At 39.7% G+C, this 22,113-nt stretch overlaps 1 protein-coding gene across 1 annotated transcript in view; it reads left to right on the forward strand.

The window, feature by feature from the left end:
• The first annotated feature begins 1,375 nt into the window (after positions 1-1,375).
• Positions 1,376-22,113, forward strand: part of SLF2 (SMC5-SMC6 complex localization factor 2) — a 30,400-nt gene continuing 9,662 nt past the window's right edge. The window contains exons 1-13 of the mRNA XM_042788431.1: positions 1,376-1,640; positions 5,708-5,751; positions 6,200-6,897; positions 7,880-7,937; positions 9,150-10,279; positions 13,112-13,194; positions 14,150-14,263; positions 14,518-14,685; positions 16,489-16,591; positions 18,070-18,145; positions 19,897-20,038; positions 20,486-20,591; positions 21,767-21,943. Of these exons, the coding sequence (XP_042644365.1) occupies positions 1,531-1,640; positions 5,708-5,751; positions 6,200-6,897; positions 7,880-7,937; positions 9,150-10,279; positions 13,112-13,194; positions 14,150-14,263; positions 14,518-14,685; positions 16,489-16,591; positions 18,070-18,145; positions 19,897-20,038; positions 20,486-20,591; positions 21,767-21,943 (3,009 nt within the window). The 5' untranslated portion in view covers positions 1,376-1,530. The remainder of the gene's footprint in view (positions 1,641-5,707; positions 5,752-6,199; positions 6,898-7,879; positions 7,938-9,149; positions 10,280-13,111; positions 13,195-14,149; positions 14,264-14,517; positions 14,686-16,488; positions 16,592-18,069; positions 18,146-19,896; positions 20,039-20,485; positions 20,592-21,766; positions 21,944-22,113) is intronic.

The raw sequence follows: 22,113 nt of genomic DNA on the forward strand, positions 1-22,113 counted from the left end.
ATGGGACACCCTCCTGGTAGGTTTCTTACAAACATATTAGTCAGAGATGGTCCCTGGGGCAGAGAGCTTGCAGCTGAAGACAGAATGTGTGTAGGATGGGCTAAAGCAAGACAGGAGGAAGGTACGTGATGTGATGACAGCCAATGTTTTCTTCTTTTGAGATTAGGTTTAAGACATGAATTACATGGATGAAAGCTTTTGAAAAACAGACTGAAGGATGAGGCACAATGGAAGGGGGTGGGTTGGAGTGCATAGTTCCTGGCAGACACAGACACATCAGATGCTTGGAAAACTATTTTGACTTGTGCTTTCAGCTTTGCATTACTGCTGCTTCTGCTTTGCAGACCTTCCCTAGGCCAACCTACCTCGGCTAGGGTGTGGAGAGAGGCGTCAGATGGGTCACTCCTTTCTGTTTGAATTGTCTCCTGGTATTTCTGGATACAAGAAAATCATTAGGAAAAGAGGGGCCTTGGTCATGTCCGCTCTAGACAAAGTGCTAAAATAAACGTAAAAAACCCTGATTTCACTGTAAGCTGTCCCAGATAACCTTCAGGGCACTGTTGTGATGAAGCTGTGTTCATGTTATCTTTATTTCCACAGACCAAGGATAGGGATCAGCTTGTACCTGTACAGTGCCTGCTTTTAACCATTAGAGTTATTACTGTGGAAATGTTTTGATACAGCTTTTACAGACTACTTGGGCATGGGTACATTTGCACAGACACTACAGGTAGCAGTACTAGGTCTATCTAAGCTTGCAAATCTGGTTCTTCAGATTGTCCAGTCCATGTTTTTGACCCTGGGTGTTTGTAATGTGGTAGGGCAGCACTAGGGCAATCACACAAAGGTTGCATTTTTAGGCGTGTGTGAAGCAGGGTATAGAGTGAAGCTTGCACAGTAGGCTGTGATTGGGAAGGCACAGGTCTGCCTGCTGTTTTGGTGGCGAAGTGGGCGATTTCAGAAAAGTCACTCCAGCTTTTTAGGCTAGCAACGGCTCCAACTTTGTCAAGCAGCTATGGAGATGGATGTGCGGTCTGCATTTTCTCACAGATGTAGCTCAAGCCCCATGGCCTGCAGCTCACTAGCTGCTCCTGGCCACCTTCCCCCCCCACAGGGCGCTTTTTGTTTGTACAGAAATCCCCCTCGGCCGTCCCCCAGGCTGCGGGCGCCCTCCCTGAGCAGAGACCGTCCGTGAGGTCAAGCGGCACCAGCCCCGGGCGCCACACAGCCCTGCGGGCGCGGGCGCGGGAAGAGGCTCCCGCTCTCTTCGCAGCCAATCAGAACCGCGCTCCGCCTCCCCGTCCCGCCCCTGGCGGCAATGGAACAATGGGAGGCGCTACTCCTTCAGCCGCTCAGCCAATCAGCGACCGAGCTAGGGGAAAAAAAAAAAATAAAAATTAAAACTCATCATCCGTCGCCTCTCGCCCGCAGTCCCCGGAGGTGAGGGTCCTTCCGGTCGGTGGGTTTTGCTGTGGTGCCAGGAGCGGCCGGTCTCCCCGTCACCCTCCGCTTCGCGGGGCCACCCGCGCCATGACTCGGCCTCTCGGCGTGGGCGTGCCGTCGCCGGGCCCGCCCGTCATCGGGTCCCGCCGCCATTTTACGCCGTCGTCCGCGGCCAGAGCGATGTCTCAAGGTTTCAGGTACCGGCGGGGAGCGGTTGAGGGGACGGGCGGGGCGGCCGCCTCGGGGCTCCGTGCCCGCCCGGCGGGGCTCGGCTCCCGGCGTGCCCCGCGCCGCCGGCAGGGGGCGCGGCGGGCGGAGGAGCCGGCGCCATGACCGCGGGCTGAGGCCGCGGGGCGGGCGGGAGTCTCCCGGGGCGATTCCCGGGGCGATTCCCGGGGCGATTCCCGGCTCCGGCCTCGGCCAGGCATGGCGGGTGGGAGCGCGGGGCTGTCGCGGAGCAGGGCGGTGCGCCAGCCGCGGGGGGCGGCCGGCGCCTTCCTCCTCCTGACTCGCCCCACCGGGAGCTGCAGCCCTGAGGCGCTGGCCCGGGTGTTCGTGTGGTGGTGGTCGTTTGTTGGCCGAGGTGAAAGGGGTCTGGTAGGCCGGCGGCCTGAAAGCATACAAAGAAACTGAAGAAAACGCCTGGCTAAGCGCTGGCTAGCATCTTCAGCACAGCGTTCAAAATACACCATCTTACGCCTTGGTGTTTGCTAGCAAGTCTACCTGTAGAGCTAGGTAGGGTTCAGCAGTTCGCCTCTAAAAAAAGGAACTTCTCATTGATTCAGCTTTCAAGCCTGTTCCAGCTGTGACCTGTACTGCCAGCGGTGCTGGAGGCCAAGGTCTCCAATCGAGGCACTGGCTGTCAATGACGGTTTTTCGACATGACAAGCCTGTCTACTGAAATCCAAATTGTGATAAAGACTTTGAGGTTTTTCAGAGGCTGCTGCATTAAGTAAGTTTTGTTTCTTGCAGTATGAGGCAAGTCATAATATTCTTATGCAATTAGCAGCACTTTATTTTGTTCATTTCTGCTGATCCTCTTTTTTGATAGCCCTGACACTCCCAGGAAAGGTGAAAGTTGTTTCCATTTTGTGTTGCTTGTGCAAGAAACTGTAACTACTCTGTGTTTTGGTTTTGCTGTGGTCATCTAAAAGACCATTGTAAGGTTTTATGTATGACTTTATGGGTTGATTTTTTTTGTTATTTCTACAATGTTTTTCAAGATGCTTTCTTTTGTGAAAGAAGTTGTGACATTTTGTAGTTTATTCCTGTGTTGTGTGGCTTTACTTTCTCTGAGCTATTGCTAGTGTTTCCAGCACAGATTTTTAAAAAAGTACTGTTTTTATCTGTTTGGAGATAACCACTGATATGACTGTAAACACTAATTACTTGTAAAAAAATACTTGGGGGTTTGTCCTTTTTAAACAAGTGAATTTCCTCCCCTCTTTTGTGCAGGTTGTGCCCTTAATTTTGAAAGACCTGGAAGGCCTGTTAAGTGCATCTCCTGGCGGTGTAACTTTTTCCTATGTCAAATGAGACCATGTATTTACGGGTTTTACCTTTTATTATCTGGGGATTTAGTGGTCACCCTGGTGTCTTAGTTATGATGAGATCTCATAAAAAATGATGGAATCAGTGGGGATAAATATGTTTTGCTGAATTTATGTATTTTGCTGAAAAGTGTGAACCAGAGCTATGTAGTTGTTGTCAAAGATACATTAAACAACTGTGATTTCCATGCCAGGTAAAAAAAAAATAGTGAAAACCAGTAAATATTGTTGCTTCATCGCTTTTTCATTCTTTTAGGGCTGATTATTCAACCCCTTATTAAAACAATAGTGGAGATTCTCCTGTGAATGGTTTGTGAACAGTTATGGTCTGTTCACATAGAAAATCACATGTTCTTTCTGTATTTTCATATATATGAAAAACAGATTGGAAAGTCCGGTACTTGCTTGTGTTCTTCCCTGTACCATAAAGCATGCTTGCCTTTTTTTTTTTTTTTGCCTTTGCTTTTGTTTGAAGTTTCTAGTACACTTCATTGTCTGTGACACAATATAGCACTTGAAAAATGATTATTTTTAGTTGGACAGTTCCTATCCCTTGAACTTCCAAAAAGCAGAATTACAAATGCAAAGCAGAAAACGTCAATGGATAAGCACTTAGAAGCAAATAGCCAAAGACAAATAACTCTCCATTCAAGTTAACCTTTTATCCCAAGGAGGGGGGGAAAAAGTAGTCCTTTTTTTTTTCAGTGGCAGTGCTTCCATTCTCTCAGTTATGTTATACAAGGCTTTGTATAATTATGAAGCAAATTAACTTTGTTACAAAGCTCTTGCATTCAGAATAAAAGACAGCAAAAACATACGAAATTGTGAATGTGGGAGGGAGATAAGCAGTTGTTCGAAATCAGTGGCTGTGGAAAGAGGAAGAAGATAGCAGAAAGATTTGATTTTTGTTTGACTTCAAGGTTCAGGTGCAAAGAAGAATCTGAGAGGTAATTGAAAATGAGATTTGGATTGCCAGCAGTGGTTAGTATTGCAGGTGGGGCTTTAACCTGGAAGGAAGAAGTACAGTTACTTATGTAGGAAAATAGAAGGGTTTTTGCAAGATACACAGTGCAGAAAGTTGTGGGCACGGGATGACTTTGCAGTGGCAAGAGAGATCACAAGCAAGCATCAGGAATGTCCTGATGAATCCAAGGTGGAGAGCCTTGTGTGAGAAGGTGAGGTCAGGGTGTCAGTGAGAGGTGGTCAAGGACAGAAAGACAAATCAGTCAGCAACAGCAATAACAGCTAATAAACCTACAGTTTAGCCTTCTGATTCTTCTGTTGAACTGAAATTTTGGGGACCCTGTTTCTTCAGCTTGTGGAAATAATGTGGGTGTATTTTAGTGTATGTCAGGTTAAGCTGAGACATGCAAATGGTCTCTGACAAGTAGTTTTTCTTCTCTCTTTGATAAGCCAAAAAAACAGTCTTATGCACTCGTGTATTTTGATTACAGGTGGCTTTTCATTGAGTTATTGAGTATTGTCAAATGTCACTGCTTGCCAGTAGCCTTATTAAAGAAGTATCAGTGCAGTATAAACAGCTTTTTGTATTTGTGTAAGTGCTAAAAATGTAGAAGCCATGTTAGAAAATGCAAAAGTGAAAGTAACGAGCATACGGAAAATTAAAAATTGAGTTCAAGTTCAGTTTGCACAAGTGCGCAGTGGGTTCTTCTGGCCTGAACTTCAAAAACGGTTATTGAGTCTGTGAAAGCAGAGTCGTGTATGGATGCTTGAATATTTAGCTTAGAATCTGGAATAAATGAGTTTTGCCTTTGTAATCGCTGTTACACAGACAGTAATGATGTAGCTTTGTTTTGGAAGGCACAGAAAGATTACAAAAGATGGAAGAAGGTCTTAAACAAATCTATATTAGCCTTGAGGTTGTTAGGGAACTTACTTGCTGTGTGGGAGAAGATGAAGATAGGAAGTTCATTGTTCCTGATGTATTTTAATGTTTGAATTGCATGTTACTCAGACAATCTACCCATTTTTTGAAGTGATATTCTCTCACAGAGAAATGCCTTAGTGCTCTCATATCCCACTTATTCTTGCCAGAGAACATACCTGTGATTTAAAGCTATTAATTATCATATCGTGTATATGTAAAAAGAAGATAGCTGTAGACTGCTGTTTCTGTTGGAAGTCAGAAGATGCCTGTAATTTGTGCTGAGAGGGAGGGCACTGACGTGTGTTTTGTTAAGGGGGCAGTGCTGGTACAAGTTCCTGCTGAGGAGTCTGCTAGTAGTGCAGATAAGAATTTGCATCCCAGCCTGGCACCAGATGTGTGAAAAAAACCAAGAAAAAGTGGTGCACAGAGGGTTTTGGAGAACAAGAAGAAAGTTACAGGATCAGTTGAACTTTATAACTTGCAGAGGGAACTTTGTGGTTAGGCTTGATTGCAACTATTAATGCATTGAAGCAGGTCCCATTTAAGAAAGCTTAGTTTAAGCTGGAAGGGTGATTAAGACTTAATAGGATGATAAAGGAAATGGTTTGAGCAACAAAACTAACAGGTTGGCTTCATTAGCCAAGCAGAATGAAGGCTGGGAGGCAGTGAGGATGATGATGCTTTCTCTGATCTATCAGAAATAAGAGCTGCTGGAATTAAAAAAAAACGTAGAAATAAATTACAGCATTTTAATTTTATCAATATTCACTGTATGGGCATTTAGATATCGTTCTTATAAAAAGATAAAATTATGTTTTCTCTTCAGAAACCAGACCATTACAGAGTTCTTCAAACCAGTTTTAAACCAAGGTAAATATCTGTTTTTTAAATGGAAGATATTTATATGAGTTAATTTTCTAAGTGTGCAGAAGTATAGTCCAATCTCATTCTAAATTGGACCAGCAATATAATGAGTATAGTTTACCAAATATGTCAAAATGCACACATCAACATTTTCATTTACATTATTAGAAAAAAAAATTTCCTATTAAAATTAATTTCTTTAAGTAGCGATGTAATTATTTCAAGTTATTGTCTCACACTTAAGGCAGATTGCTTATTATAACTGAAGCTGTGGCATGGGTCATGCAATTCTTTGACATGAAATAAATCACATGGCACTACCAAAACTAAATGATTAAGTAAATTCATTTTGGATTGCATGTGAGAGAGAGATAAAATATCAAGTGATACAGTACAATAAGATACTTTTTTTCCTAATATTGTGATTGTGAATAATTTGTCTTTTCTCTCTTAGACCCTGGCCATAAAGACAGAACTGTGCTGTGCTCACCAGACAGAGGAAATGTAAAAGATGCAGGAATTGGACTGTCAGTTTTATGTGCTGAACGTTTTGAAAAGAAAATATATTCTCCAAAGAAGTTCAGAAGAAAAAAGATGCCAGACCAAACAGCCAACACAAGTTCTGTAGTAGATGCCTTTCGGAGAGGAATTAAAGAGAAAAAGGACAGTGTAAACATTTTAGAGAATGGCAGAGTGTGCACGGCACTGGGTTCAGTGTACCCAACAGTTGTGATTGAAAACCTCCTTATTACTGCAGGGTCTCGCAGCGGCTTCTTGACCAAAAAGAATAAAACTGCCAAGCCGGAACAGGGGAGGAATGAGAAGTGTCTGGGTGTAACAAGAGCACCATTGTCTTGTGGAAATAGTTGGGAACAGAAAACTGACTGTATGGATCTAGAAAACTCTAGTTCAGACTCTGACAAATGGGTTTCCTTATCACAAGCCGATACTAGAAGTAATCGCACTGTGAACAGCACACCTCAGTGCCAAACCCCAGGTCTTCCCTTGCAATTGCCCAGTACTCCAACTGAGCCTGAACTTAGGTCATCACAGGAAGCTCTCAGCAGAGAAAGGAAGAGAAAAAAACATAGAATGAAACAATCCAAGACACATCCTGTAAAGCCATTCTCAGGAGCAAGTGTATCACGTCAGGTATGTTTAAGAGGGTTAAAGGTGGAAATCAGTGACCCTTTGTGTATGTGTTGGGTTTTTTTTAAATTGTAGGATGAGATTCTTGGTGCTGCCTTTTCAGATGTATTGCTATTCCTTTGTAAATTTTAGGTCATACTTGGGTAAGCCTGTTCTTAACTATTTTACAATAAATGAGAAATCCTAGTTTAAAGGCAGGGGAGATATTCTGGGCTAGATGCAAGCATGGAAATGCAATGTAAATTGTAACTTTAAATTGTATCTTGTAGAAAAAAAAAAAAAAGCCTTTATTTTAAGTGTCATAACCTTGTGTTTTCTTACAGTGTAGTGTAGAGAACAGCCTGGCAAATTTCTGCTAGTTAGAAGCTGCAGTTAATAGCAATTTGGATTTATGCACTTAAGCCACAGTATTTAGATAGAGGTGGGAGTGGTTCTGTTAAGTGTGTAGTATTTCATTACAGGTTGAATTATGCCTACTTTTTTACCAACCAATAAAACCCTTTAAAAGGTTACTGGTTACTTGAAAGGAAGATCATTATTTGTGCCTCCATAATGCACTATGCATGGAGCAAAAAAGATTGTTTTGCTTGTGTTTCCTTTTCTCCTTAGCACCTCTCACTCTGTGTTTGTATGTCTGTGCTTTCTGTCATTTTGTTATTGAACTTCCTAATGACTTGTTTGAGGAAAGCCAGCTGGGCTATGTTGCCATATAGCCCAGGGATGCAAGTGGCTAATGGTCTTAAAAGTGGAGAGATTTAGAACAGGAAGCCCATCTGAAGAAAAGATAAAATTCAGGTTGTGGAGAGTCCTTTTGTTGAGATCTTTGCAGCTGTGTTTTAAGTTTATCTTGAAATGAAGTATATTACCATATTTCTGGAGATCTGTAGAACTAAGTCTGTGCTGGATTCAACACAGCTGAAGACATCAACATTCTGGTTTTAAAAAGTATGCAATTAACTTTTTTTTTGTCCATCTTTATTTTTAGGGAAATGGATGTCCTTTAAGAAAAATACCACGTTCTGGTTCAAGGGAGACTGCCTCAGGTAGAACCAGAGCTGATACTATGGAATTAATTAAATAATCAGGTTCATCACTTAGTGTCTTTTTTTTTAATGGCTTTTCTTCCATGTTTTTATGTTTTCTCCCTCTCAAAAAAAAAATACTGCTGTATAGTCAATATTATTTTTAATATGGCAAGCTTGAAGAGGTTTAAAACTAATTTGGGATTTTAGTGAAAAACTTTTCACTAATTGTTTGTAACTTAATTAGAAGTCATGATATTTCTCTGTCTTGAGCCCTTAATCCCTGCTTATTTTATTGGGTTTTTTTGCATTTTAAACTAATGTTTAGCTTGTATTCTTACTGCTTTTTGTCCCTTTTAACCACATAATTTTGCTCTACAGTAGGTAGAACTGAATATAAAATGCTCATGTCAATAGAAGCTTGAGTTAAGTCAGTTGGATAATTTTTTTTAAAAAAAAAGGAACCCAAAACAAGGAGATTATTCCCATGTGGTGGGTCCATAGCTGTGTAAACCTATCAGACTCCCTGCGGCTATGCTTCACTTTCTACCTGTGCTAGCACTGGGACTTGACCAGTGCTACAAGGAGCTGATCTGGCTGCAAATGGAGTTGGAAAGTTCTCAGCCACATCAGCTCTGTGAAGTAGCTTGCCATGAAGTGTCCGGGTGCTGGTGCCAGTTTAAGGCAGGAAGCAGAAAAGCATGGTGAGGAAAGTGGGCTCTGGTGCCATAGAACTGTCGCCTGGAAACTGATTTCTTCATATTCATAATGGGTTTTTTTATGACCACTGCTAAAATTACTGCACTATTTCCAAAATACTTCTCATACTGTTCATTATTTATAACCATTACATGTAATTACAGAAACCTCCTTCCAGTCCCATGCCTCAACTGGGCTATTGTCTGTTTCCAAAGACTGATTTATTCTAGTGTATAGGAAGAGAGTTCTATGGCGGCTACTGAGCTGCTTTAAAAAAAAAAAAAGGATTTAATTTCCAAGTTAGTTACAATAATAACATAATAGTACAATATTAGTTAAATCTTAATTGTGGCCACTGTGTTCAAGCATAGTGGAAGTACTGTGTTTTCTGATAAAAATTTCAGTTGGTGGTGACTTAAAAATAGAAGTTAGTTTTTTAAAGGGTAAGCTGCTATGGTTTTGATTTCTTTTAAAATTTACTTTATTTTTTAAACATGACAACAGTGGTTTACTTTTTTCTTAAACACTTCACAGATGACCCATCTCTACCAAAGCAGGTTTCAAAACATGAAGCATCTTCTCCAGATGCACTGAGAATGTCATCTGAGATGACCACCAGTATGAGGAAGTGCCAGCCTGTTCCTTCACACTGCCTTAGATCTAAGATGTCTTCTGGGCGATCCAAACAAATAGGCTTTTCTGGGAAAAGAAAACATACTGCTGTGAGTGTGGATGCAAACAATTCAGATCAGTCTGAAGTATCAAGCTTGAATGACTCTGCTTTTAATAGATCATCTGCAAAATGCAAAAATAGGAGGCCTGACTTTGTAAAAAATATCCTTTTAAAGTCTACTTGTGGTGATGTTCTGCAACTAATGGAGGCTACTGCTCTAACTAGACATGATGCTACTCTTCCAGAGGAATACCTCAACTCAAGTGATGAAAATGAGAAAAATAATTGCTCCTCTGTAGGTCCTGGTGAAAATAACCACATTTCTGTTGTGGATACCAAAGAGAATCAATTGCAGGTGGCTAACTCATGCTTTTTCTTGGAAAAGTCTGTTCCTTCTTCTCAGGAAAAAAGTACTGTGTTGCCTTCTCTCCACAACTTAACACAAACAAAAGGTGTGAAATCTCATCTACAGAATACTGACTTATCTCAGGTATTGGATGCTAAGAAAGAGCAAGATGGGAAAAGATCAGAAAGACATGTACACTGTAAAGCTTACGGTATTCAATCCAGCAACAATTTTTCAAAAACAAAAGACAAGACTTCAGAAAATGAATCTGATTCTTGTTCAGTGGAAGGTTCTGGGAAACTCACCCTCTCAGAAGAGCCTGGTAAAAGTGTTCCCTGTTCGTTGACTTTTAAAACAGGGTACGTAAACAGAGACCATATGTCTTCACAACTGTCAGGAGAGTTAAAAGTTGAAAGCACCTCTACAGACAAGTCCAAGCTGAATGGAAAATCAGAAAGCAGCATTGATGGTGAAGATGAGCATTTGGAATGCAGTCTAGATGATGATGATGATGAAGATGAAGTAGTATTCATACCACTGCAAGAAATGCTCTCTTCAATTTCCAAGCCACTGGCAGGAACCCTGGAAGAATATTGTCCTGAGAGTTTTTCTCAGGACACTGTGTCTCCATTACTGAAGCTTCATGTAAGTGGCTAAAACCCCCCCAGAAGTGTTACATTAGCTTTGTTGTATTTTTTTTTTTTTTTTCCATTATTTGTAGTGCATGAAAACTCAGAGTTATTTGCCTGCAAAACTAGTTACTCGGCTTAAGGGTCCTACTCTGTACAGTGCAATGTAGTCAGAGAAAGAGTGTCCTTGTTGCTGTGCTGGTCCTTGAAATGCTGAAAGATGGTTTGTACAGCAGGACTCTGTTAGCTTATTCCTTTTGTTGTTTTTTAGGAATTCTGTTCTTGCTTTTCCCCCCAAAGAAAAAGGCAGGGGGTTACATTTAGTAGATAGATGGGATGTAATGTTTTAATTTTCCTGATCAGATAAAATTTTTGAGTAGAAATTAACTAGAGTAAATTAATCTAGATGTTGAGAGATCTGTGTGCTAGGCTCCAGTCATACATCCTTGTCACAGTCTGTGATTGTTACAAATCTGTGTAAGAGTTCTTGATCTGTAAGTGTGATGTTTTGAGGTTGAATTTCATGGAAATTTGAAGTATTTTAGAAAGTATTTCAAAAAGCTGAATGACTACTACTGTTCACAAGGGATAGATGAAGTGTTTGATTCCCAGTTTACAGGATATTATGTTGATAGAAATGGATTGATGTTTTTAAAGGTTAGCCTATTTGTTCAACAAAAGCTTGTCAAATAAGTAGTGATTTTGAAGTTTTACTATAAAATAATGTTTTAATTAGGAAGGTCCTGCAGTAGGACTTGGTGTGGCATTACTGACAAAATTGGTACGGGTTGGAAATGCCTGCATTTAAATAAAAGGATTTTGTACTGAGTCTGGCTGGGTTGGAGTTAATTTTCTTCATAACAGCTGTATGGTGCTGTTTCAGACAGAAACAGTGTTGGTAAGAGACCAGTCTTCTGGCTACTGCAGAGCCGTATTTGCAAAGCATCAAGGCTTTCTTTTGTTCCCACTCTGCCCCTGCAGCAAGTAGGCTGGAGTGAACTATAAGTTTGAAGGGGACAGAGCCTGAACAGCTGACCCCAGGTGACCAAAGAGATCTATTCCATGCCACACAGTGTCATGCTCAGCAGTTGAAACCAAGCAGGGGGAGTTGGTCTGGCATGTAGCCATGACTTGGAGTCTAGCTGGGCATCCTGCTTGTGGGAGGTGCGCCCTTATTCCCTCTTCCTTCACTTATTAAACTGTCTTAATCTTGACCAATGTGTTTTCTTGATTTTGCTCCTCTTATTCACACCCCTGCACTACTGGGCAGGGAAATGGACAAGCTGTGTGGTGCTTTGCTGCTGGCTGGGGTCAGCCCACTGCTGTTTTCTACAGTAGAAAACAAACAGCAGAATACTTGGATAAATAGTCTCATCTTCCTCTCCTCCTGTTTAAATCTCCGGAACAGTTTATTTGTTGACTGAGGCAGATGTTGATGACTGAGCATCTCTGTAGGCAGATGTTGAACAGCCATAATTATTTTATCTGTCCTTACAATTCATTATGCAAGCATGTTATAGATCAGACTTCCGTGGTTACATAAGTACTCCACAGTCTTAAACAACATGTCTACGTAATTAATGGTCAAGACTGATAAACAGATGCAGCGTAGATCAGATGCTTGTGGAACATGTGTGTGACCACATTTGACCTATGCTGTTTCTGCATACTTAATGGCCAAGTAGGAAAAAACTGTTAAGAACTTTCCCAAAATTTCCATGACCATGGTTTTTGCATATACTAGCATTCTTCCCTTGCCTTGTAAGAAGGGGCATATGTGCACATTGGAATAAAGCCTTGATTCCTCAGTTGTTCAACAGTCATTTTAGACATATTAACCAGATATAAAATAAGGTAAGAGGTCTTTTAGGTTTTCCACACAAAGACATGCTGCTTGTTACGTTTGAAAGATATCTCTGAATACTAAAAATTAATGTTGTATTAACTGGCTTTTTTATTAGCAGGTGGACACTAATGTTTTTAACTTCTGTTACATTTGGGCAATAGAAAATCCGCAGTGAGAGGGTGTGCTCTTACTGAATTGTGTTATCCTAAAATGCAAGAGCTCATAGGAAGAAGGATTGTGACTAGTAGCTTGCAATTTAAGAAGGTGGTGTCAGAAGGGCACTGCTTGTCCAAAGAACTGAATCATGGCCATAAAAGATTTCAAATCTGTGTTGTCTGCTACTAGGTGAATAAAACACTGAGTACTGAAAAGCAAACTGATTTTGCTAGTGGTTAAGACTTTCTCTGTGTGTGGTTTGTTGTGGCTTTTTTTTTTTTTTTTTTTTTTTAAATTCTGTTATCTTCTTCATTTGGGTTTGTATTAGGGTTTTGGAAGCTTTCTTTTGTCTGATGATTTTGGGGGTGGTTTAGCCAAACACTGGTGCTTTGCCTCTAGGGACTCCTGGAAGTAACAAAGAGGTACTGTATCATTTTTGGAGGTTTTTCTGTCTTGTGCACTAGAATGGGGATTCCCAGGGTCTCAGTGGATGATAATAAAAGCTTTGAGGTAAAAGGCTACTGATGCAAGCATTCTTTGTGAAGGTTACCTGGAGGTCAGCCCCAGGGAGAGAGGCAGAGACTTCCTGCTGTTCAGATCCATCATGAAGCACAGTTATTTCTAAATTAATCACTGAGAGAGATTTGACCATTATATAAAATTGTCAAGGGACTGAGAAACAAACTGTTAATCGTGCTGTTTTTCAGGGTCTCTTGAGGTTTTTATCTTCTGGTAAAATATCATTAAAATTGGAAGGGGTTTCCATTTTGGTTATGTTTATTGTCTAATACTGAATGAGTTGATAGCTTGTGGTACTTTTTAAATTTCTTACTATTTAATTTACAGCTTTCTAAGCCTCCTGTTGTTAGCCAGGTGTCATATGTGAACAGCTTAGAACATCTCTTGAAGGAGAAAGAAGAATCTAAAAGGTTTGTTTCTTAAAACTGCTGTCAGAAATTTGGGATTGAGTTGTAGAAGCTTAGATCTACCTTGTTTCCCTGAAACTGCTGGAGTTTGGGTAGCAACAAGCTAAGCTTTGCCTGCTGATGCCAGCAACATACATCTGATGGGTCCTACAAGTGCGGCTTAACTGTAAAAGCTGAATGGCAGGCTCCTTCCAAGCAATAATTAGTGATCTGTGATAGATCTGTCTAACCCTCAAGAGCCAGACTAAATTCACTGATGCCTTCATTGTAGGTCACTGAGTCAGCTAGCAGCTGCTGGTCAGGCATGAAATAGAAGTACTTATGTAGACTGACTGTACTAATTTCTTCAAGAGGGATTTGTAGCTCAGTTTTGGTTTCCAACATTGTGTAGACTACTGTTATCTGAGTAGTTACACAGTTCAGTGAACAGAACTAATGAGTGTTCTTGCAAGAGGTCTTTTGGGTAGACAGTGTAATAGGGTATATCTACTAATAGCAAGTGGTGGTGGTGGATATATATGTGTGATTAACTTTTTTGATTAAAGAATCTAACCCTAGTAACTATGGGCTGTCTGACTATGGAGTAGTGAATATTCCTAAAACTAATACTAGGTAATAAATAAAACACTAGGTATGATGCTTAAAAAAAAAAAATAACCGGAAGATTGAAAGTTTTATGCAATTACAAAAAATTCTATCTGAAGTTGGTTGAGTGTATTTATCTTTGACAAGCTAGTGATTGATTGTGCTGTTGGAAATTCGTTAGGTTTTGGGAAACATCCATTTTGTATCTTCGAATAGCAAAATGTTTTTCATAGAGATGCAATGTCTTGCAAGCTTTTACTGTGTATAATTGGATACTGACTCCTTGGGACTTAGATTCAGAGCTTAAATTTTCTTGTCTTCTGTTGTAAATGCTAAGTGTTTATGATGTGTTCTGCTGCTACTGTTATTTCAGGGTAGATGAACTAGAAAAGCAGTTACAGGAAGACATACAAGGAAGAACAACTATTTCTTCAGATGGAGAAGATGAGAATGCTAGTAGAGATGAAGATCTCTCAGAGGAACACAGGTCCTTCCAACTCCAAAACCAATTGAACCTAGTTCTTCACTTTTCTAGCCTTCTGATCTCTCTCTCTTTCCATCAGTTGTTAATATGTTTAAAGTGAACTGTTTCTATTGTCTTTTGGGGTTGGGTGGATTTTCTTGGACATTACTGTAATTCAGCTTTCACATAGACTGATGTGTTCATCTGAAAATAACAGTCTCAAACAGCAAATAGCTTCTCAATGTTTAAATTCATAAAAGTAATTTTGAATTTTACAGGGCATTTATAAAGAAATTTTCAGTAGTAGCTCATGCCATACCTGACTGCTACCCTGGAGAAGATATATTTGATTTATCAACCTCTGGGAAAATATTTAATCAGTGTGACCTTGACTTGAGGAATTTTCACTTCATCCCTCAAAATCCTGTAGAAAAGCTTCTTCTTAGGTAATGATCTCTTCACACTGTTGTGTTTACTTATATGATTTTCTTCAGTGTTAACAGTTTTTAGGATAAAATAGTATCTTTGCATGCAAATGAGCTCTGCCTTACTAAGTAGGGAAGACTTGACTCCCTTTCCCTGGAATTCTTTCTAGGTTAGCTTTACAGAACAGTGAATTGTTACCTGAAGCTTCCTTCTTTACTCCTGGAATTCATTAAAAGCATCTTAAATGAGACATAAGATAAAAAAAAAAAATAGGAGTTCTGGCCTCTTCCATATTTTTGCTGTGTTGGGTTATCATGGGTAATATGACCAGTTTGTAGAAGATAAATGCAGAAGTGGAGCGTTATAAAGAGCGAAAGCGTAACTATCACAAGACAGAAAGAGGACCTTTGTGGTGAACTGATTTGCGAATTACTAACATTGCATTATGTCTGCTGAAAGAGTTTTACGTATTTTCATCCTGAATGGGCCTGGGACTTGGGGCACCACCTAATGAGGATTGCAGAAAGAAACGATTTCTGACATCTGTTAAAATCAGTCACTGAGCTAGCAGTGAGTCTGTATGTATGTATACAACTGTTCTGTAACTCACAGGGATTTGTATTCTGTATTTATGAGACTGTCAGGCTACAAATAGCTGGACAAAATTTTCCCTAATACCACAAGCACAAATCCTGAAAAAATCTAGTTAATTCATTTGGCATTTTATTCCAAACTTGCATCAGTGAAACAGAGAATTCATTTAATCTCAGAGAATTTTGTATACGTGTGTATGTGCTATTGTGGGTGTGAAGAAGAGGTGGGTGGCTCTTCCTCATCTCCTGATGAAGTGATGTTTGTGATATATTCCTTTGGCTTCTGGCCTCTCTAATGTTTTGAAGATCAGAAGGATATAGGCTTCAAAAGAATCTTGCAAATCAGTGACTGGAGGAATGAAAATTAAGCGAATCATCTCTTGCAGAAGGCAATTATGATTGAATTGCTTGTGCATTCTGCCCAGGTGACACAGCTGGCACGTGCTGGTTATCCAGTTGGCACATGGATGTCTTCCTAGCTACTTGCTCACTCAGGTTGAGGGTGTATAGAGAAGTTAGGACACAGATCTCTCAACAGAGCTGTTTTGGTAGGTACTGAGAATAGAGGAGACTAGAGAAGGGTGTATGGGAAACTGGATATCATTAATTCAGCTGCTTATGACATACCTGACTTTCTGAAGAAGAGTAAAGCTAAAATAATTCAGTAATAAAAATGACATATTTTCTGTTCTTCCAAGAGCTACTTTTTGTACCTCACAAATTTTGCACAGTGAGATTAGACTGTTTGATTTTAATTGCTTTAGTTTGCCCCCAGACTGTTTAAGCAACTATTTTTAAAGTATCAAACAAAGTTTTTTTCTGTTTCTTCTCTTCTGAAAGTGTTGCTAAAGGTCATTGGACAGCAGAAAATCTTATTCATTGGTCTCATTGAGCATAGCAGCCCGTCTGTGTAGACAGGCATAATGGTTCATAGTACAATAGTGTAAATCAATGTTTGTTCGAAGCTATTATTCTCCAATACAGATGTTTCTAAATGATATAGTATGACATCCTGGAGAAAAAGATAGTTGATCTAAATAACAAATAAGGTTTAATTACTACAGTATTTCATATAGGTAAGAGCATAAGAATAATACCTAGTTTGGATTTTCAGATCCTTGTTTGCTGTTGATAATCTAAGGGGTGGGGGAGTTCTTACACTTTTGTGAAAATGCCAATTCAGTCACTAACTGATTTTTCTCCTCTTCTCCCCTCATCTTTGTCTTACAGTTGTGGTGTAACACAGCAGCTTTCTTTAGTTATTACTGGTTTTCTAAGTTCTGCTTACAGTTGTATCTTGTGTCCCATACCAATTCTAAAGTGGCTTTTCCAGGTGAGACTATACTATTCATGCAGTTTTATTCTGTCCAGGCATAATAACTGGTATAACTGACTTCCTGGAAGTCAGTTGTAGCAGGGGTAATTGGAACAAGTTTGTAAATCTATTGCATTAAGTTAACAACTTTAACATAAAATAAATAAATCTTTCTGGCTTCTGATTTGTTCTCCAGTCTCAAATACTTTTGATTGTCACTAGGGGTAAAACACTAGGGATAGCTTTTTCTCCAGACTTTGAGTGACTGCAAAGCTGCAGGTCCTTACCCATCTTCATACGTGCTACTGCAGTTGCAAAGGACACAGTACCTCCTAGGTGAGAAGAGACTTCAGGGTATAATAGTGTGGGCCAAATCACAAGCAAATGTTAATGTTATTTCCTTCCACTCGTAAAAACAAACCAAACAAACATGCTGCAGTATGTAAAAGTGCAAAAGTACCATTTCTACATGTATCCCTTTCTAAGACATCAGAGATTACCTGCCTTATCAGATAACTTTCATTTGGAAAAGGTTAATATGCATTATAGCTTGGGAAAAAGACTGGAGCCATTCTCAAAGGAACTGTGGTGTCTGTCTGCTTTCTAGATGTCAGTGTTGGCATCTAAATCCCCAGGAATTTACATTCACAAAAACGGTCCTCTCTAACTTCCATTCTGTTATTATTTACCACATTCTAACTGTGCCTGAAACAAAAAAGGAAGCTGGACTGCCTGTGAAATTGCACCCTAGGTCGTCTGACTGGCTTTCTGCTTTTGCTAAAAGGGAAACATTTTGCTCCTCCATATCCTTCCCTTCAGTCAGTAAAAAATTGTCTTCCACCCCTTCTGTGAGCCCTGGTGTTCCTCTAATAATTAAAGAGGAAGTGTGAGCCAATTTAGCTCACTTAGAGCAGGAAACTATCCAGTGCTTTGGGGAGAAAAGGAAGAGTTTTCTGCTGGGCTAGTGAAGTGCTCCAGGAAACCTGAACTGTACTTCATAGTTGTGTTTTTGTAGTTAAGAGTTCTGTGAAAAACGAAGAATTCATTGTTTCGGTTTAATATTGCATGTGTTCAACTTGGCCATGACTGGAAAAGGTTGTAGTTAACTGTTGCCTCCTGTCCTGATCAGGGAGTTCAATTTGATCACAGATGCAAATAGATTCCAAAGGGATACATGATACTTTCCATTCTTTTAACCCTCTCGGTACCTTCTTATGAACCAACAGATTCAACATGGGGTTACAGCATTCTGATGTTGCAAATAATTAATTTTAAAGTATTCATAGCATCTGTGCACTCCTTGAAATAACCAATATTCACAACATTCTGTTCTCCTTGGTGTATCTTGCTTTAGAGACTTTGGGGTGGCTTTTCTCTTATGTTACTGTTTCTTATTGTATTTTACCAACTAGTTGTTTGGAGGTTTTTTAATGAAAAGAAAACTGATGCCATCATGCAACTTGGTGTTTGACATGTAGCTTCTTTTCTCTCCACAGATGATGTCTGTTCATCCTGACTATTGTGTTTCCACTCAGATTTTAGACAGGTTGATGGAGATAACACTAAGAAATGGTGAGTATTTGAAAGATGAAAAACTGTCCACCTGAATGAAGGCATTCCCTTCTGTTAAGTATAGAAAGGTATTGGGGAGGATGTAAAAGGCACCAGCTCTGTTCTGTGTTTCTGGCATGAATTTAGGCTCTGCTGTTACTTACGTAATGCACAAATGCTAGGAGTTGGTCTTCACTGAGTGTGTGCAAGCTGTACCACAGGATGTCATCTTAGCATGTATTTGCAAAGCAGTACATCTGGTACAGAGCCTTTTAAACTCACGTCTGTTATTTCACAAATGGAATGGACCTGAAGAGGAGCCCAGTCTGCTCGAATGTTTACTCTCCTTTTCATCTTTCACTTTGGAAGATGCAGACATTAATTTCATAGCTTGAGGACTACAAGATCTTTTTCACCTAGTCATACCTAGCATGTAGCACTGCATAGTTTACTTTCCAGATAAATGGCAAAAGTGAAAAGAATCACACACCTGCACAAAAACACTTTCAAGGATCTGCTTCAGTCCCCACTGCTGCTCGTCTTGTGTGTTTTGCCTTACTTCATCTATACTCTTAAATACTTCTCCAGTACAAGTTCCTTTGTGTATTCTCCATGTCTTTGCTTTATTCGGATCCATCAAAAGTCACTAATTCATTTGACCCTTTCAGTTAATATTGTTAAAGTAATGCAGTTCTCTTGAAGTACTTGCTCAGATCTGTCCAAATTGTACTCTACATTTTGAATCTTGTTTGAAATCAGGCTGTGAGCTGATACAAGAGGGAATGTAGCTTCCTTTATTTTGTGCTTTGCTGACATTAAGCTTGATTCTGAATGAACTGCTCAAGCTGATTTATTAACATTTGAAGAACGAAGGCTGGGAGAGATCCGAGCAGATCTCTGACCACGGAGCAGGGTCAAATAGGCTACAGTTGCTCCTGGAAAGTTGTCTAACCACTTTAAAATTGCCAAGTGTGGCGTCTTTAAACCACTCTGAGATACTCTGTTCCAGTGCTTAACTAAGAACGCATCTTTTTTTGTTGTTGTTTTTTTCACTAAATTGAACAATTTGATGTGAACCTGCAGTGTCTTGAGCATTATGTTCCATTATATTTGCTTTTTTTTCTTACAAACTTATCTCTGAGACACAAAATTGACCCAGTTCAGAATTCTAGTGACTTCTGTCATTGTTTGGAAAACACTGCCTAATTTGATGTTACCTTGCTAATTTAGCTTCCTATAGAGAATCCTCTGTACAGTTTTCAGATTTGCAGAAACGTCATCATACAAATTTTTGCAATGAGTGTTGTTTTTTACTTCTATCAAATAAGTCAGTTCCATCTGTTTAGCACTTCAGTTCTAGAAAGCTTGCCTGTTTCCAAATCTTGTTTAGCTCTGCTTCCAGTCCCACTATGATAACACAATCTTACCTGTACCTACATAGAGCGGTAATTTATGTATTCTCTTAAAAGTAAATATTGCCTCCTTGCTTATTCTGCTGTTTGTGATGAAAGAGCTCTGAGGGGAAAATGGGTGGACCTTTAATTCACCTGTTACATAGGCAAGATGTTTCTCTAGCATAAAATACTCCGTTAGACTATATTTTTTTCCCCACTCATAGTTCTGAAAATAAGCATATAATTCAGTGTACCAACTCTTCTGAGATGAAAGCTGATAGATTTGATACAGACTGCTGAGCTTATTTGTTTCCCTTAAAAGGAGCTAATGCTATGAACGAAGTTTAAAACTAATCTGTTCATGTCTTTTACTTGTAGCTTCCATCAATGACGAGCAGTCAAAACCATGGATTCCTTCACTAGCTGATGTGTCGACTGTTTTTGTCAATATGGGTATTGCATTTAGATCTCTCTTTCCATTGCAGCATCTTCAGCCCAACTTTAAGGAGTGTGATATTTTGTAAGTGTTTTCCTTTTGATATTTATTGCTTAGATCCTGTGAAAGCAAACCTTGTGCTTAGAATGTAGAATCAGAAGGTTCTCCTTTATTTCCCCTCCCTTCCATCAAGCCGTATTCTTCTTCAAATTCTCAGCTCAGGTCTTAATAAGAGTACATAAGCCAGAACTTCAAACAGTGCCTGCCAGGTAACGTTGTTCATCATAGCAGAGCATTGTTCTTTGTCCTGCACCTTCCTAATACAGTTTTACAAGAATTGTTACCTAAACAGCTGGGCAGAATTGTAAGTAATTGGTTATAAGTTGAAAATAGATGTGTCCTCTGTAACTGAGGATTGTTTTCATTTGAAGGCATTTTGAAACATGCAGGGCTTTTTTCCCCTCTGATTTAAAGCCTTTGTAGGCTTTTAAATTGTTGATTTATTGCTCAGATTAGTGTCTCTTTTATTAGAAGTCAGATGCAAGAAACAGTGAATAAACAGCCAAGAGGAGACCTAACTTCTGCCGGTTCAGCCTTCTGCATTCTACCAGAAAACAATTTAATTAATGTGATTAAGGTGAGAAAACTCCAGTTAGTGTGAGAAGGTTTTTTGTGATGTTTTATTTTGTTTTTTTTAGGGGGAGGGAAAGGTAGGGGGTGTTTGCTTTGTTTTGTTTGTTAGCAAAAACTCTGGTCTTAATCTAGTTCTGGGCATGTTTTGTGAGTAGATGCTATCCTGGGGTTTCAGCTTCATGTTCAGCAGAGATTATTGCAGGCTTATTAAAAACTTTCAAGGGTTTCCTGACTTCCACTGGCTTCATACCCAACTGCACAGTTCTGCTGTCTCCCTTTTCCAGCTGTGGCACTTTGTCAAATGTCTTTGGTACCTCATGTAGAAGAAACTCTCCATTTCTGTGCTCCAGTGGAAATGGGATGGGGAGTTGATGTTGGGTGGTATGTTTTGTGCTGCCTGGGTGTGTTAGTGCAGCTCTCGGAGGTATGCAATCAGTCCCCGTGCAGCACAAGGTGAATGAGGTGGGAGCTCATGGAGGGCAGGCTGAGCTGTGACTCGCTCTTCTGTGGAAGTGAGCTGCTGGATCCATGCACTGTGTCCCATGAGACTGTAGGCTGAATGAGTGCTGGTCACACTTCACAGGCTAGTTCTCTGTGACTAAAGGTTGTATGGCAAAAATACTGACTTTATAACTGATTTCAGAGTTCCTCGTGGGAGTATTTCAATCCTCCTAACATAATTTCTTTAGATTTTGAACTGTAAAATCATTTAGTTCAGGAGGAAGCACTCAGAACATCTCTACTAGAAACATAATACAAATCTCTTGATTGATTTGTGTTGTCATTAACAAACATGTCCCACATTATATGTAACCCAAGTGATAATACTTGAGTGGAGCAAAATCTCTTGATTTATGTTCTCAGTATTACTTGTGTGTTTAGAAAATTGGTTAGTCATTCAGTTAGATGAGTCTTATCTGTGCAGTGGAGAAAAATCCTTCCTTCTCCTGTAATGTCCAGGGGATATTGCTATTGTTTAAAAGATGAGCCTCCAGCAGGTATTAAAAAAAAAAAAAAAGATTGCAATTACTGGGAGATGGGGAGATGTTAGTACACAAGTGTTGCAAGAACAGTATATCATTTGAGGTGCATATTAACATGAGGGTGGAAAACTTATGTTCTCATCATACTTTAAGATAAACCAATTTCAGATTTTAATGCTTTTTATTTCTTTTGAAGTTTCTAGGTTTCTGTACAACAGTAATTCAAGGTGGATATACTGATCAAGAAATATTGCTGCTGCTTCTATTGCTGTTTAAAATAAGCTTGGAGAAACAGTTAAAGCAAATTCCTTTGACAGATTTTCAATGCCTTTCCATAAAGCTTCTGATAAGTATAAAGGACTGGGATACAAAGGTACAACTTCATAAGTAATTTTCTTGTACTAGATTTAAGAAACTACATCTTAATTTTCAAGAAACTTCAGTTCTGAAGTTTACGGGTTTTTTACTTGACATATCGGAAAAATACTGCTTGAAAGTGTGATATTAACAAGTTGGGAGCTTTGGATTTGTATGAGATTTAGA

The sequence above is a fragment of the Tyto alba genome, unplaced genomic scaffold (assembly GCF_018691265.1).
Source record: "Tyto alba isolate M040663 unplaced genomic scaffold, T.alba_DEE_v4.0 Super-Scaffold_1, whole genome shotgun sequence".
Lineage (NCBI taxonomy): Eukaryota > Metazoa > Chordata > Aves > Strigiformes > Tytonidae > Tyto > Tyto alba.